Source organism: Camellia sinensis, chromosome 1 (assembly GCF_055761805.1).
Source record: "Camellia sinensis isolate YWXY chromosome 1, ASM5576180v1, whole genome shotgun sequence".
Lineage (NCBI taxonomy): Eukaryota > Viridiplantae > Streptophyta > Magnoliopsida > Ericales > Theaceae > Camellia > Camellia sinensis.
In genome coordinates this window covers 228,982,657-228,998,050 of record NC_138961.1, presented here as the reverse complement: position 1 = coordinate 228,998,050, position 15,394 = coordinate 228,982,657, and the positions used below count along the sequence as shown (strand labels likewise).

The 15,394-nt window shown below is 36.7% G+C and overlaps 1 protein-coding gene across 1 annotated transcript; it reads right to left on the bottom strand.

Annotated features, from left to right (window-relative positions):
* Positions 1-405: 405 nt before the first annotated feature.
* On the bottom strand, positions 406-1,464 carry LOC114317521 (uncharacterized). The gene is made up of 2 exons (XM_082920366.1): positions 1,221-1,464; positions 406-911 (listed from the first exon to the last, which is right to left on the bottom strand). The coding sequence occupies exons 1-2, from the start codon at positions 1,462-1,464 to the stop codon at positions 406-408; spliced, it is 750 nt and encodes a 249-aa protein (XP_082776492.1).
* Between the last annotated feature and the right edge of the window lie 13,930 nt (positions 1,465-15,394).

Below are 15,394 nucleotides of genomic sequence, written 5' to 3'. Positions count from 1 at the left end.
ATAATTTTACATCGGGGAAACGAGGCCGGGGTTGAGACGTTTATCCTCGTCCCCGGCCCGAAACTGATAGAGGATTAATTTTTGAATACCATCCCCGCCCCGTCAGGGATATTTTTCGGGAAAAAACTGCTCAAATCGGGGTCGGAGGGTCGGGTCCCAGTCGGGCCGGGTTTAAATTGCCAGTCTAGGTCAGTTTCAGTAAATGACACCATTGGTTCTTTCGTCTACCCTAGGCCTCTTTTACTGGACCTGATACACATGTTGTAAATGTTTCACCCTCTGAGTCTCCCCACATACCTTGTTCTCATTGACCTCCGAATGAATCACATTAATCATTCGAGGTCCGTCTGCTTACGATTGTAGTGCTGCTGAAGGTGGTGCTACTAGTGCCTGAGGCAACCTTGGTTACTCTTCCCTTGTTCTGGCCTCATTTACCAGGTCCATTAAGTAACCCTGTCTTACTAGGTCTTCCAGATGTGTCTTTAGAGCTCTGTATCCCTGAGTCAGGTGCCCATCCTCATTGTGGTAGGCACAGTGCTTCCCCAGGCTTCTTCCCAAAAATTCGTCAGGGATCTTTTCTAAAGCTCTATAGTAAGGCTGATTCCTGATCCTTTCCAAGACTTTGTAAATTGGGATCTGGAACACTGTGGTGACTGTCTGTACAGCCCTTAATTCTGTTTCTTGTCTATTGAAACTTGTATTGGCTCGGCCTCGCTTCGGCGAGCCGTTCCTCTTTTCTTGCTTTGACGCCTTTGTCCCTAGCGTGTCTTTCTCTGCTCTCGCACATTTCTCAATTCTGACCATAAGCTCTTCCATACTTTTTGGCAATGCCTTTGCCAATGATTTTCGAAGCGGACAGTCATCGTTCAGGTCATTCTTAAAAGATACAACCGCCACCTCTTGGTTGCACCCTGGTATTCAGTTAAACATTTCATAATACCTTTTGGCATAAGCCTTAAAGCTCTCATCCTCGCCAATTCTCAAAGCCATCAGGGAGTCTACCCTCAACGGCTGTAGTTTGTTTGTAACAAACCTGGCCACAAAAATCTCGGCCAGGCCTTCCCAACTTCTCACAGTTCCTTTTAACAACTTGTAAAACCAATCTAATGCGATTTTCCCAAAGAATGAGGGAAACACATTGCAAAGCAACGGCTCGTTCTCGGTATACAGTGCCATTGAGTTCAAATATAAGTCAACATGAAAGTTGGGATTCGACTTACTGTCGTATATCTGGAATCTCGGCATGTGGAACCTCTTCGGGGCCTCAAACTTGTCCAATTCTACTGAGAACGATGTTCTTGGCTTGACCGGAGATGTTACCTTGGCATCTTGTCGCTTCCTCTGAAGGTAATCCCTTAAATCCTCTTTAGTCCGTCTAGGAGCTAGGTTATCACCGGATTTCAGCCTTTTTGGTGTGCTGCTCCCGGTGTCATTATGAGTCCTCTTGGACCTCCCTTCATTCATTGTGTCAAAACAAAGCTCCTTTCCTTGAACATGCCAATGTTCTTTGACGTAGGTTTCTTTGGCATGATGTGTCTTCCGAGACTTTCCTCTCATCAATTCTCCTCGCCCGACTTCCCGTGAAGGCCGATGAGAATGCTCCCTTGCCTTGTTATGCTATGGGACTGTGGGGATTGCTTTTTGCCCCCCCTTTCTGGGCATCATTCTTGGTCGCCGAAATTGGCGTGTCCTCCAATGGGAACGGTGGCTGCATGGCGTTATTGTGCATCATGAAATTGACAACCGCTTACAGGTCTGTCAATTTGTTTGCCATCCCCTTCATCTCGCCGTCCTTCCTTAGGTATCTATCTTTCTATACCTGGAGGTCGCTTTCGTTGTAATACCCGCCCTGACATTCTTTCTTTGGTACGTCTCCCTCTTGGCCGACGTCTTTTTCTCCGGGATTCTTATCCTGAGGTTTTTCGTTACAGTTGTCATATTCTATGTTAGGATCGGCGTTTTTACCACTCCCTTTAGGGAGGTCGCCCCCAATCCTTTCTTTCTACCCGTCGTTGGCCATCTATTCTCCTTAAGTTTTCCATAGACGATGCCAAATTGTGGGTGCTGATTTCCGACCAAACTACAAAACAGGAACTCAGTAGGAAAGCACAGGCAAAATCGATCGCGCGCGAACAACCTGTCACAGAAAGATAAGACTCCGGCAGTGGTTCGTCCACCCAGGGGCACTCCGACGATCAAGTCAGTACTCAGTTATCTCTTAAAGATAGCAATTAGTACTTAACTCACTAGCCAGAATACAAAAAGCAAACTTTTGACCCACGAGGGTGTCCTACTTTTATAGTCAGCACTAGCCTGATCCCTGTAGAAGTCTAGCTTCAATGGACTCTGGCTCAATACTCATCTAGGACTCCTAGCCAGATAGAGATAAACTTTCTAAGAGCTTTATCTTTATCCAGACTGAGGTCCTTCCCTATTCTAGGACTCTTGTCCCTTATCCGTTCATCTCGAAATCCGGTATCTCTGCAGATAATCTCGGCCTAGCTGAGATCACCTCAGCGCTATGACCAAGACATGTGGCACCTCGACTGACAATTTAGTGTCACCTTGGTCACGTGTTGTCATTCACGAAATATGCTCCCACAGAAAGGATAGCATTAGAATAATAATTAAAAAAATTAACTTCTAAAATTAAGACACATATAATGGTATTTATATATATATATGTATCAACATATTACCTGTGCTATGTACGGATAAAAATAATAAAAAAATAATTTTCAAATTAAAAAAATAATATAAAATTTATTTAAATCATATAGTAAAAATGATTTATAATCAATTAAATTTTATTCATTTTTTATCAGAGGTGCACATAAGAAAATATTTTCATTCTAATGTCATTAATTGTAGTGGGACTTACGTATAGGTTCTAATAGATGGAATTATTGTCCAATAGGTTCTGTGAGAAGTAATGGTATTTTTCATTAAAAACTATTAAAAAAATATCACTAATTGTCAATTTTCAGAAGCGGTTTGAAAATTGTCACAAAAATGTTACTAATTATAAGTTTTAGCGACAAGTTTAAAAAATTGTCACAAAAAAATGTCACTAATTTTTAACTTTCAACAACGGTTTAAAAAATTTGTCACAGAAAAATATCACTAATTATAAGTTTTAGTGACAATTTATACAAACCATAAAAAAAAAAAGTCATTAATGTCAATTTTTAGTGACGTGCAAAAAATTGTGACAGAAAACTTTTTTGGCCATAATTTTATTAAGACTTATTTTCAATAGAATTTGATGAGAATTAAATCCAACTATTATGACCTATTGGTAGTTTATCCTTAATTGTATGTTCTAAGTTCTTTATAAAAATTGCATGTCATAATTTAATTGGTAAAAATTAAAGAAATATAAAAATTATATTTACTATAAAATATAAATACATTTCGTTTTATAAGTTTTGTAATTTTAATTTACCATATGATAGTAGTAAATTACATTTGTTAATATAGTAATTTTTTCTAATTTTATAAAGCCTAAAAATTTGTCTATTCAAAATTATAAATTGTCATATGTCGTTACTGTTACGTAAAAATGGATTAGAATTGACTTGTGATGTTAGACTAAACATTAGAAGTGACATAACTCGACTCAATATTTATTCTAATGTGACATTAACCTAATCATTAAAAAGTGACTGGTATGAGATAATTTGAAAGTTTCAATATTGGATTAAATATTAAAAGTTAATCTAAAAAATTTAGTTCCCCCCCCCCTCCAAAAAAAAAATTCTTGGTTTAAGGTATAATACATCATATTTTAATAACTCAATATCATAAAAAAAAAAAAATTTCTTATGTTTATGGTGCTTTTTACCAATCAATAAAAAAAACGTAAATATTAAGAAAATTAAATTTGAATAAATTTTAACATAAATTTTTTACTTTAAAACTTTAAGATCTACACATTTTTTTGACTCTATAACTAATTTTTGAGATAGCAACTAAAATAAATTTCAATCATTATTACTTGGAGAGACACATGTGATAAGAGCTTGTAGTACACAATTTTTGAAAGTAATATTAATTCAAAATTTTCAGTGTAGAAAATATATACCTAACTTTATGTTATGTTTGATTCATGGATTTGAGAAGGAATTTGGAATGCGAAAGAAAAAAGATAAGTAAAATATGAATAAAATATAACTATATTTTACCTAATTTCATACACATTTTCATTTACCTTTCAAATTTTCTATCCAAAACCATGAACCAAAATCAATGTTTGAAAGGAATTTTGAATATCCTTTATTGTATTGATATACACTATTTAAAAAAACCCTATATAATATTTGGTGGGAAAAACAAATTCTTAAAATAGATCATCAATCACATTATAAAAGAATAAAAGCTAGTCAATAAAAGATTATTTTTTAATTATTTAAAAAATTAAACATAAAGAGAAATAAATTATGAAAGATGTGAATTGATCCTTATATTTTAGTGATATAAAAGTCTAAATTTTAAAATTTATCCTTTTTAAATTTCAAAATTTAAATTTTGAATAGATTAATTAATTTTCTTTTTTTTAAAAAAAAAGGATAAGGCTACAATTAACTTTATTTTTTGAAATGTGTAAATCAAGGTATAATAATATATTTTAAGATGATTCAATAAAAGGTATAAGATTTTTTTTTTAATTTTAAAACTGATTAGTTTCCTTTTCAAATTTCTAAATTTAAATTTATAAATATATTAATTAACTTTTTTTTTTTGAAATGTGTAAATCAAGGTATAATAAGATTTTTTTTATAATCTCTATAATAGAATGCATACATATTTTGAAATTGTCACTTTATTTTTTTCTTCATAAATTAACTATAATTATTATTTGTGTGACAATTTTTCCAAATATATTATTATCTGTACATTAAAACAAAATAACTTTTTGTCAAAAATGTTTTAAGAGCTTCAAACTATTAATTTCAATTTATAAAAATTAATAAATACATGTCGCATAAAATTATTAACCCCTAAACATATCCAATTTAAAATTTTGAAAAAAAATTTGATGAAAAGTTTATATGTAAGTCAAATATAATTTAAGTAATAATGATAGATTTTGGAGTTCAAATTTAAAGTTTAGGAAGAATATGAGAAACAGTTATTTTTTCGTATAAATATTCTATGACATAAATAAAATTTTCATTAGAAAAATATTATAGAAAGAATCTACACATGATAATATACATTTTCTTGATTAAATTTTAATTATTTAAATTTGAAATCTTTAACAGGGATGTTCAAAATAAAATTTTAATAATTTATGTTGACTACATTTGATATTGTGTTTTGGATGACACTATTCATGTATATCATGTAGATCCTATCAAATGATATAATTGATGTCATGTAAAATGTCACATCATACAGTATTCATATATGATAATTTTAAAATTACTCAATTTAAAAATATTTAAAAAAATGTCAATTATTCAAATTCAATATTTTATATACAAATATAAGTGAGTTTAGGGGTTTAGGAAAATGTTGGTGACAAGGCCAGAGCAACTAACAAAGAGAAGTAAAGATGTTTAGCAAGAGAAATGTTAGATGATTGGTGTCGTGAAAGTCGTGAGGTGCGTGAGAGAGAAGTACAAGAAAATTGTCCAATGTCAGCAGCCAAAGTTAGCGAGTGTGAGAAAATCTAAAAGTTATACTTGGTAAGTAATTGTTGATTTTAGGAAGGACAAGAGGATAAAAGTCAATAGTAATTCATTATTTGTTATTTTCAATTTGTTATTCAATTTTTAAATTTAAACAAATTTTGCTAGATTGAGTTTCACACACATTTTTTTTTTTTTGGATATTTGTAAGAAAAAAAAATTGGCAAACTATTATGTATGTGTGGGTGATTTTCCGACCACACTGCCCGCTTAGTAACCAGCTGGAGAGCACTGGCAGAATAGATGGCACCTGACTGACCTGCAACAGAAATATAAGAATCCCGCGGTGGTTTCGACCACCCGGGGGCACTCCGACGATCAAGTCAGTATATCTCTCAAAGATAATCAAGTACTAAACTCACAAGCTTGAGTATTAAAAACATACCTTAGACCCATGGGGGTGCCTCTCTTTTATAGCCAATACAATCTCAGTCCCAATAGGAGCCTGGCCCTAATGGACTTAGGATTACTGCTAATCTGGGACTCCCAGTGGGATTAGGATAAACTTTCTAAGAGTCTTATCTTTACCCAAACTGAAGTCTTCTCCCAATCTAGGACTCTTGTCCATATCCAAGTTGAGTTCCCTCTTCATTCTAGGACTCTTGTCCCTTATCCGCTTATCTCGGATTCCGATATCTTCGGAGGCAACCTCGGCCTAGCCGAGATGACCTCGGCGTCACGACCAGGACACGTGGCACCTCGGCTGACACGTCGGCGCCACCTTGCCACGTGTTGGTATTCAGAAAATATATCCCCACAACTACCCCCTAGGTTCTATTACCTCGGCATTCTGAGGTGATGGAACCTACACTATTCGTTCACTTGTGCCCCCCTCCGTCCGAGATCAAATTCGCCGACCTCAAAGTTCCCTGGACTTTACTGTCCACCGGTGTCAAGAGTTAAGTTTCATGCTTTCCAAGATGCTTGAAATCGTACCTCCTAGCAGAGGTTTTGGTTCCATTAATTCGTAAACTCCAAGAGTTTTGCAACTGCTCCACTCACACTCTCTGGTGAGTTCCCGATTTCCAGTCATCTATTTGACTCCGGCGATTTTCACATCGGCGTTCATTTCACTTTTGTAGGTTCATAAACTCTTACTTTTTTATTAAGCTCAATCTTTCATAACTCTTCTGATTTACTTTGAATCTGTTTATTTGCCATCTGTGGCCTTCTGTTCTCGTCTGTCTTCAAGTTTTTGATTTCTTATTGCTAAAATGCCTGGAACTGTTCTTTGTCATATCCGCTTTCTGTTGCTAACATCATGTCTGGTTCATTACTTTCTTGTTCTTCACATGCTTACTTAGTGCATGTGTACTTGGCTTTATTCTTTAACTTTGTTGTCTTCTTGACTATTTTTCTCTTTTTCCATTTAATCCTCTGGCTTCTTCTCTTTCTAGCTCTTTTGCTTAAATCCGTCATTTTTCCAAGCTTTCAAGCTTCTGCAACTGTCTTCGTTTCTCTCCTCCGGTGAAGCTTTACGTCATTCTATCATTGTCGTCAGACTTCGGTGATTCTCATTCCGGCTTCCCTCTTTCTGGTAAGCCACTGTTCCTCCTGGTTTTATTTCTTGTTGCTTTCCAAGAAGCTCTGCTTCATTGTTAATCACCATTGCTGCTTTACCCGTTGTTTCCAAATCATCTTCTTGACTACACTCTGTTCACATATCTGTTGATTTCTGCCACTGTTCTTGGCTTGACACACCTGTGCAATCTTTTTAACTTGATTTCTTGATAGGTTCATCATCATTCTTGATTACGAATTACATTCTTGTTTCTGTTTTCCGTGTCTTTTTTCAGATTCTTGCTTTCAATCTTTGCCTTCAAACTCTGAGGTGCCAATCGCCAAGAAGAGCTTTGATTAAACTCTTCACGTGGCTGAGAAGTTCTTTCCAACTGTCTTCTGGGGGTGAGACACAACCTACCGCTGATGCCGGGTAATTTGCTTCCTTCATGAAATTGATGCCGAGGTAGCGGTAGAAAGGCTCCTCCAACTGACTGCCGAGGCTGAACCATTGTCGTCCGTCGAAGTAGATTAGTCCGACGTTCTTGTTTTCAGTCCCTAGTTCTTTAAGGTCTTCATTTTTGTACTCGCCAACCTTCTCAGCTCTTAACAAGCTAGTTGGTTATCTCGGTTGATCATATCTCGGAAACGTCTTTCAGTGTTTTATCTCGGCTATACCAAACTTATAAATTGCTACAAATTTCAACAAGTGGTAGACTTCATACTCTTCGGTTAACTCATTTTGTAATTTGCTCAAAATTTTCAACAAGTGTTAACATTCCTTGCTCCTTAATTATCATTCCTTCCCCCTACACCTTCTCTCTGCCCCCTAATGTGAACGTAAGTTGTACTTAGGATCACATTAGGGAAGTGGGCTTCGTGCTGTAGTCACAGACCTGATGTGTTCTTCTTTCGCCGATGTATTAAAACTTCTGGTATTTAATTCACCCCCTTTAGACCCTCTTTCTCTTGGCCTTTGCAAACTATCATCGCTGTTTCTTGAAGCATTTATTTCTTTCACAATTCTGGTCACCACTTCTGGCGTGTACTTAGTGGTTCTAATCAAAACGATGTTTGACTCCGGCGAATCTTTTGCCGACATTTAACTTTGTGCACTCTTTAACTTGTAAATTCTCTCAGAATTTCAACAAGTGTTAAACATCATTTCGGTTTAACTTCGGTTAAGTATCATCTCAGTTTAACTTCAGTTAAACATCACCTCGGCTTAACTTCGGTTAAGCATCATCTCAGTTTTTGAAGTTTTTCCTTTTTTTGTCGCTTGTACTTTTGTACCTTTTTGTTCTTTAGATAATGTAAGCTCTGCATATGGCCGATGTGCCTCCTTGTTCTTGAATGTCTAATTTCAACTTTCCTTCTCTGAATGAAGCGCTCTTCGTCGTCCTCTTGGACGAGGATTTTCTTCAGTGTCTCTTCACTCTTTTTGGCTGGCTTCTTGCCGACATCATCTAGGACCTCCATGTCCTCGTCTTCAATCTCTGCCTTCCCTGGTTCCCGAATGTTGCAGGTAGTTTTCATTGCTGCCATGGAGTAATTCTTTACCTGCAGTTGGTCTCCTCTGACTTCTTCAATCCCATGTTCTGTGGGGAACTGCAATAGTTGATGCAACGTTGAGGGAACTGCCCCCATTGCATGCAACCATGGCCTTCCCAAGATGATGTTGTAAGGTGAAGGCGTGTCAATCACGACGAATTCTGTTTTGATCTTCTTCTAACTGCTCTTGCATGATTCTATATTTTGCATGTTTTTCATATTTTGCCTCCTTTGTACGATCTTCTCGGGGTTACATACCTCGGGTATAATAGCTACAAAACTTTTACTTCGGCAAGATACTGACCTGCAAACTTTTCATAAATTCTAACAAGTGTGAAACATATACTACTCAATATTAACTTTGCAAGCTTTTTCTCAAGTTTCAACAAGTGTTTAAACGGTGATCTCGGTCTAGCCTACTTGTAAATTGCTACAAATTTCAACAAGGATTAACATATACTCAACCTGCAAATTGCTGCAAATTTCAACAGATGATCATATGTCGGCTTAACATTATCTTGTAAATTGCTACAAATTTCAACAAGTGTTAAGCATCTTCTTTGGTTGGACCAACCTGTAGATTACTATAAGTGTGCAAACTATAACCTCGGCTTCACTTCGACTTGTAAATTGCTACAAATTTCAACAAGTGAAGAGAAACAGTAATCTCGGCTTAACTTCAACTTGTAAATTGCTACAAATTTCAACAAGTGAAGATAAGGAATAATCTCGGCTTAACTTCGACTTGTAAATTGCTACAAATTTCAATAAGTGAAGATAAGGAATAATCTCGGCTTAACTTCGACTTGTAAATTGCTACAAATTTCAACAAGTGAAGATAAGGAATCAGCTTAATTCGACTTGTAAATTGCTACAAATTTCAACAAGTGAATTAAGGAATAATCTCAGCTTAACTTCAACTTGTAAATTGCTATAAATTCCAACAAGTGAAAATAAGGAACCATCTCATCTTAATTTCAGTTAAGCATCATCTCGGCTTAACTTTGGTTAAGCATCGTCTCGGCTTAACTTCGGTTAAGCATTGTCTCGGTTTAACTTCGGTTAAGCATCGTCTCGGTTTAACTTCGGTTAAACATCATCTGGGCTTAACTCCAGTTAAGCATCGTCTCGGTTTAACTTCAGTTAAACATCATCTGGGCTTAACTTCGGTTAAGCATCATATTGGTTTAACCAACTTGTAAATTGCTACAAATTTCAACAAGTGGTAAACATATTCTTCTTCTCTTTGCCCCCCAGTGTGAACTTAAAATCCACTTGGGTTCTCATCATACATGTAGCTTCGACCTTGTTGCCGAGGTTGAATTCATGCCGAGGTTGTCGGCCTTGGTTTCTCTATTGATCTTACTTGGCTCCACCCTGATTTTGATTTTCGGCCTCGCATCGGCGAGCCGTTTCTCTTTTCTTGTTCCTACGCCTTTGTTCTTCCTCAGCCTTGGCATATTTCTCAATTCTGGCCAACTTTAGTCTGATCTTGTGTGTTTCCTTTTTATCTTCTGGGATCTGAGATCTGCTCATTGTGCTCTTCTCTTCTCGGACTCAGGTGCTGAGATCTTATCTTCTGGAATCTTGGATCTGCTTACTCAGGTTGAGCTCTTCTTTTCTCGGACCTACTCATCTAGGCCGAGATCATGTTTTCTGGGATCTGGATCCGGGATTTGCTCCCTCAGGTTGAGCTATTCTATACTTGAATGCTATCTCCTTGGGAGCGCTCATGCCCCCTGTCTTTGCATCCCTTCTGGAAGGGTCTTCGTTCCTCCGCAGGTATCTATCCTTCCATACCTAGAGGTCGTCTTTGTTGCTTAGATCTGTTGTCTTTGGTGCGTCACCTTCCTGGCGGACTTCTTTCACTCCGTGACTCTGGTCACGAGTTTCTGTGTTGCTATTGTCCCCTTCAACGTCGAGATCGATAGGTCTTCCACTCCCAGCAGGAGCGTAGTCTCTAATCTTATCATTCTGTCCGTCATTGGCCATCTATTCTTCTTTCTTTCCCACAGACGGCGCCAAATTGTGTGGGTGATTTTCGGACCACACTGCCCGCTTAGTAACCAGCTGGAGAGCACTGGCAGAATAGATGGCACCTGACTGACCTGCAACAGAAATATAAGAATCCCACGGTGGTTTCGACCACCCGGGGGCACTCCGACGATCAAGTCAGTATATCTCTCAAAGATAATCAAGTACTAAATTCACAAGCTTGAGTATTAAAAACATACCTTAGACCCATGGGGGTGCCTCTCTTTTATAGCCAATACAATCCCAGTCCCAATAGGAGCCTGGCCCTAATGGACTTAAGATTACTGCTAATCTGGGACTCCCAGTGGGATTAGGATAAACTCTCTAAGAGTCTTATCTTTACCCAAACTGAAGTCTTCTCCCAATCTAGGACTCTTGTCCCTTATCCGCTTATCTCGGATTCCGATATCTTCGGAGGCAACCTCGGCCTAGCCGAGATGACCTCGGCGTCATGACCAGGACACGTGGCACCTCGGCTGACACGTCGGCGCCACCTTGCCACGTGTTGGTATTCAGAAAATATATCCCCACAACTTATATACACATAATTTACTATGTCATCATATGAATCTAATATATGACAAACTAAAATTATGAAACCCTTTGAACATAATAATGTATTTATATTTTATCGTAGGTGTAGTTTTTGTTCCTAAAAATAAAAATAAAAAAAGTGTAATTTTATAACTTATCATATTTTTTATTTAATTTTTACTAATTATATTATGATTCATGTATTTGTTATTTAGAACTTAAAACATAGTATTAGTGGTAGAAAAAAAAAACTATAATTAAAATTGCGATAAAAATAGTTAAAGATTAATTATATTTTTTACTGTTTAATTTTAAAATTAATTATTACTTATTACTTATTTATTTAAAGCCGTGCTATAGTATTTCACTACTATATATAATACAATCAAACTTAAAAATTTGGAAAAAGAGTGTTGCAAAACCTAGATTCGACCACGAGATCTATATCTGTAATCTATTGCTAAAATAAGGTGGGCGGCCGCTGAGAATTTGGAAGAAAAAGACTCCCAAACTTCTTTTATTGGAGAAAGAAATTTGATAGCAGTTTTGTTTTGTTTTGGTTTTTTTAAATTATTTTTTGACATTTGACCTTTTAGTTAGATTGTTCTTAGGAATCAATTGTTTTGACTGGTGTAGCTATTTATATTTCTCTGAAGCACTAATTTTGCTTCAATTGACATACAATTTAACTTCCTTTAAATTTAAATATTAAGACATAGTGGTTGCAGATTTAAAAACTGAAAGTGGTTATTTCTCTATGTTTGTTATATTGTTTTGTTCGATTATTATTATTTATAGAACTCCTAAACCTAATCAAATGAATTTGCCAACTCCACCTAATGGCCGACATTGTTTGGTTTGGAATCGTAATAGCCATCACCACCCTCGCCTAATTGATATTAAGAAAATTTCAACAAATTAGGGTTAATATCCAAATTATTAAAACTGAATTAATATAGATTTGACCAACCTTTTTGTATTCTTAGAATTGAAATGAATCGATTCAAGTTTTAACATGTTTGAGCTTGATTTTTTGAAAATTAGTTCTGTGGGGACATAATTTTTTAATGACAACACGTGGTCGAGGTGTCACTGAAGTGCCAGCCGAGGTGCCACGTGTCCTGGTCATGACGCCGAGATCAACTCGGCTAGGCCGAGATTATCTACGAAGATACCGAAATCCGGGGTAAGCAGATAAGGGACAAGAGTCCTAGAATGAGAGAGGACTTCAGTTTGGGTAAAGATAAAACTCTTAGAGAGTTTATCCCAATCCTACTGGGAGTCCAAGATTAGCAATAATCCTAAGTCTATAGCGGCTTTTATTAGGACTAGATTTGTGTTGGCTATAAAAGAGAGGCACCATCATGGGTCTAAGGTATGTTTTTTATGCTCTGAATAGTGAGTTAAGCACTTTTGCTATCTTTGAGAGATAATTGACTTGATCGTCGAAGTATCCCCGGGTGGACGAACAACCGTCGGAATCTCTTCTTTTTTGTGACAGGTCGTTCGGGCTTAATCTATTCTGCCAGTGTTTTCCAGCTGAGTGTTTGATTGACAGTGTGGTCGGAAATTGACACACACAATTTGGTGCTGTCTGTGGGAAAGAAAGGAGAATAGATGGCCAACGACGGATAGAAAGAGAAGGTTGGGGATGACACCCCTACTGGGTGCGAGAAACACATTGACCTTGACGTCGAAGAAGACAACTGCAACGAAGAGACTCGTAATAAGAATCACGAAGAAAATGACGTCGGCCAGGAGGGCAGCGTACCGAAGAAATCGGATCGGAGTGGGTATTATAACAAGGACGACCTCTAGGTATGGAAAGATAGATGCCTGCGGAGGGATAACGAGATAAAGGGAATGGCGGACCTACAAACGGTCGTCAATTTCATGATGCAGAATAACGTCATGCAGTCACCGTTCCCTTTACAAGATACGTCGATTCCAGCGGCCAAGAAAGATGCCCAGAAAGGGGGACAAAACACAGTTCCTGTAGTCCCTCAACACGACAGGGCAAAGGGGCATTCTCATCGGCCTTCACGGGAGGTCGCGCATGGAGAATGATGCTTGGGAGTTAGAATTTTCAAGCCAAGATCGGTTTAACACTTGTTGAAATTTTAAAGAAAAATTCACAAGTTCAAGTTAAACTGAGGTCATGTTTAACACTTGTTGAAATTTTTAAAAAAAAATTTACAAGTTGAAGTTAAACCGATGTCATGTTTAACACTTGTTGAAATTTTAAAAATTTTCAAGTTAAAGTTAAACCAAGGTCATGTTTAACACTTGTTGAAATTTTAAGAAAAATTTATAAGCTGAAGTTAAACCGGGATCATGATTAAAGGAAGGAATGATATAGGTTCCATCACCTCAGGATGCCAAGGTAATAGAACCTAGAGGGCAGTTGTGGGGACATAATTTTTGAATGACAACACGTGGCCAACGTATCACCAAAGTGCTGACCGAGGTGTCACCGAAGTGCCGACCGAGGTGTTACCGAAGTGCCAGCTGAGGTGCCATGTGTCCTGGTCATGACGCCGAGATCATCTCGGCTAGGCCGAGGTTATCTGCGAAGATACCGGAATCCGGGATATGCGGATAAAGGACAAGAGTCCTAAAATGAGAGAGGACTTCAGTTTGGGTAAAGATAAAACTCTTAGCGAGTTTATCCCAATCTTACTGGGAGTCCAAGATTAGCAGTAATCCTAAGTCCATTGAAGCTAGGCTTCTATTGGGACTAGGTTGTGTTGGCTATAAAAGAGAGGCACCATCATCGGTTTAAGGTATGCTTTTTATGTTCTGAATAATGAGTTAAGCACTTTTACTATCTTTAAGAGATAACGGACTTGATCGTCGGAGTGCCCTTGGGTAGACGAACCACCACTGGAATCTCTTCTTTTCTGTGACAGATTGTTCGGGCTTAATCTATTCTGCTAGTGTTTTCCAGCTGAGTGTTTAATTGGCAGTATGGTCGGAAATTGACACACACAAGTTGATTTTGAGTTCAACCTGAAATCAAATCAAGCTGCGGCCTTATTTGAAAACAGACTATTTTAGTGTTTTTTTTTTTCTATTTTTTGACTAAAATATAAAGTTTAAAAAAAAAAAAAATAAAACTAATATGGTTGAAATGAGATTTTAGTTTTTTTACAAAAAAAAAAAAATGTAAAAAAGTAAAGAGAAATTAGAACCTTTAATTTTTTATATGATTTTGTAGTTCTTGCCTTTTTTTTTTTTTTTTTTTTTTTTGTGATTTTTTGACTTTAAAAATATTCTCAAACAAGGCCAATTTGAGAAACTTGGTGCGTTTAACTTTGGTCAACTCAATTATGTAAATAAAGTGAGCTCAAACTCTAGTTAAACAAAATCAATCAAATATACATATTTAAAAAATTATGCTTTTTTGAGTGACGGGTCACTTTCAAACTATTGTACCCGTTGTTTTGGAAAGACTTTCTCAAGCCTCAAATTGTCTTGTTGTGTTGTAAATCCATACAATGTTTTTTTGAATGTTCGTGCTGCATATAAGAATTGGGTCTAGTTTATGTCCAGTCTGAGATCAGATTAAATTGTATTGTTGAATTTGTGAAGGTCCATTATGAGTTTCGTTTTAAAATTTTGAACCGTGCAATGTGTAGAACTCGTCGCGTACTACATGCCTGCAAAAGATTACATTGATTGGATATCGATAGCTATGTGATCAAATCAGTTTTGTATAAAAAAAAATGGACGGTGAAAAAATTAACGGTTGATAAAAAACAGTTTTGTTCACATAGCTATCGATATCTGATCAACGTGATTTTTTACAGGCATATAGTACTCGACGAGTTCTACACATTGAACGGTTCAGATTATCAAAACGAGACCCGTGGTGGGCCCCCACAAGCCCAACAGCACGGTCTAGTCTGATCCCGAACTGAACAGAAGCCATGGCCATAAGAATTTTATAATTAGCAAATTGATTTTTTTTTATAAAACTAAGAAGGAGAGAAAAATAACGATGAGCGGAAAAACAAGTATGATTTGAGTACACAATATATTTTTTATTAAATTTAATACAAATTTTTTGAAATTAATATATT

Bases quoted from the DNA above. Each gene is read 5' to 3' on its own strand.
- LOC114317521 (XM_082920366.1), bottom strand. From the start codon at position 1,464: ATGAATGAAGGGAGGTCCAAGAGGACTCATAATGACACCGGGAGCAGC. The intron at 912-1,220 runs GTAAGTCGAATC...ACTGAATACCAG, and splicing joins GAGATTCCAGATATACGACA to GGTGCAACCAAGAGGTGGCG.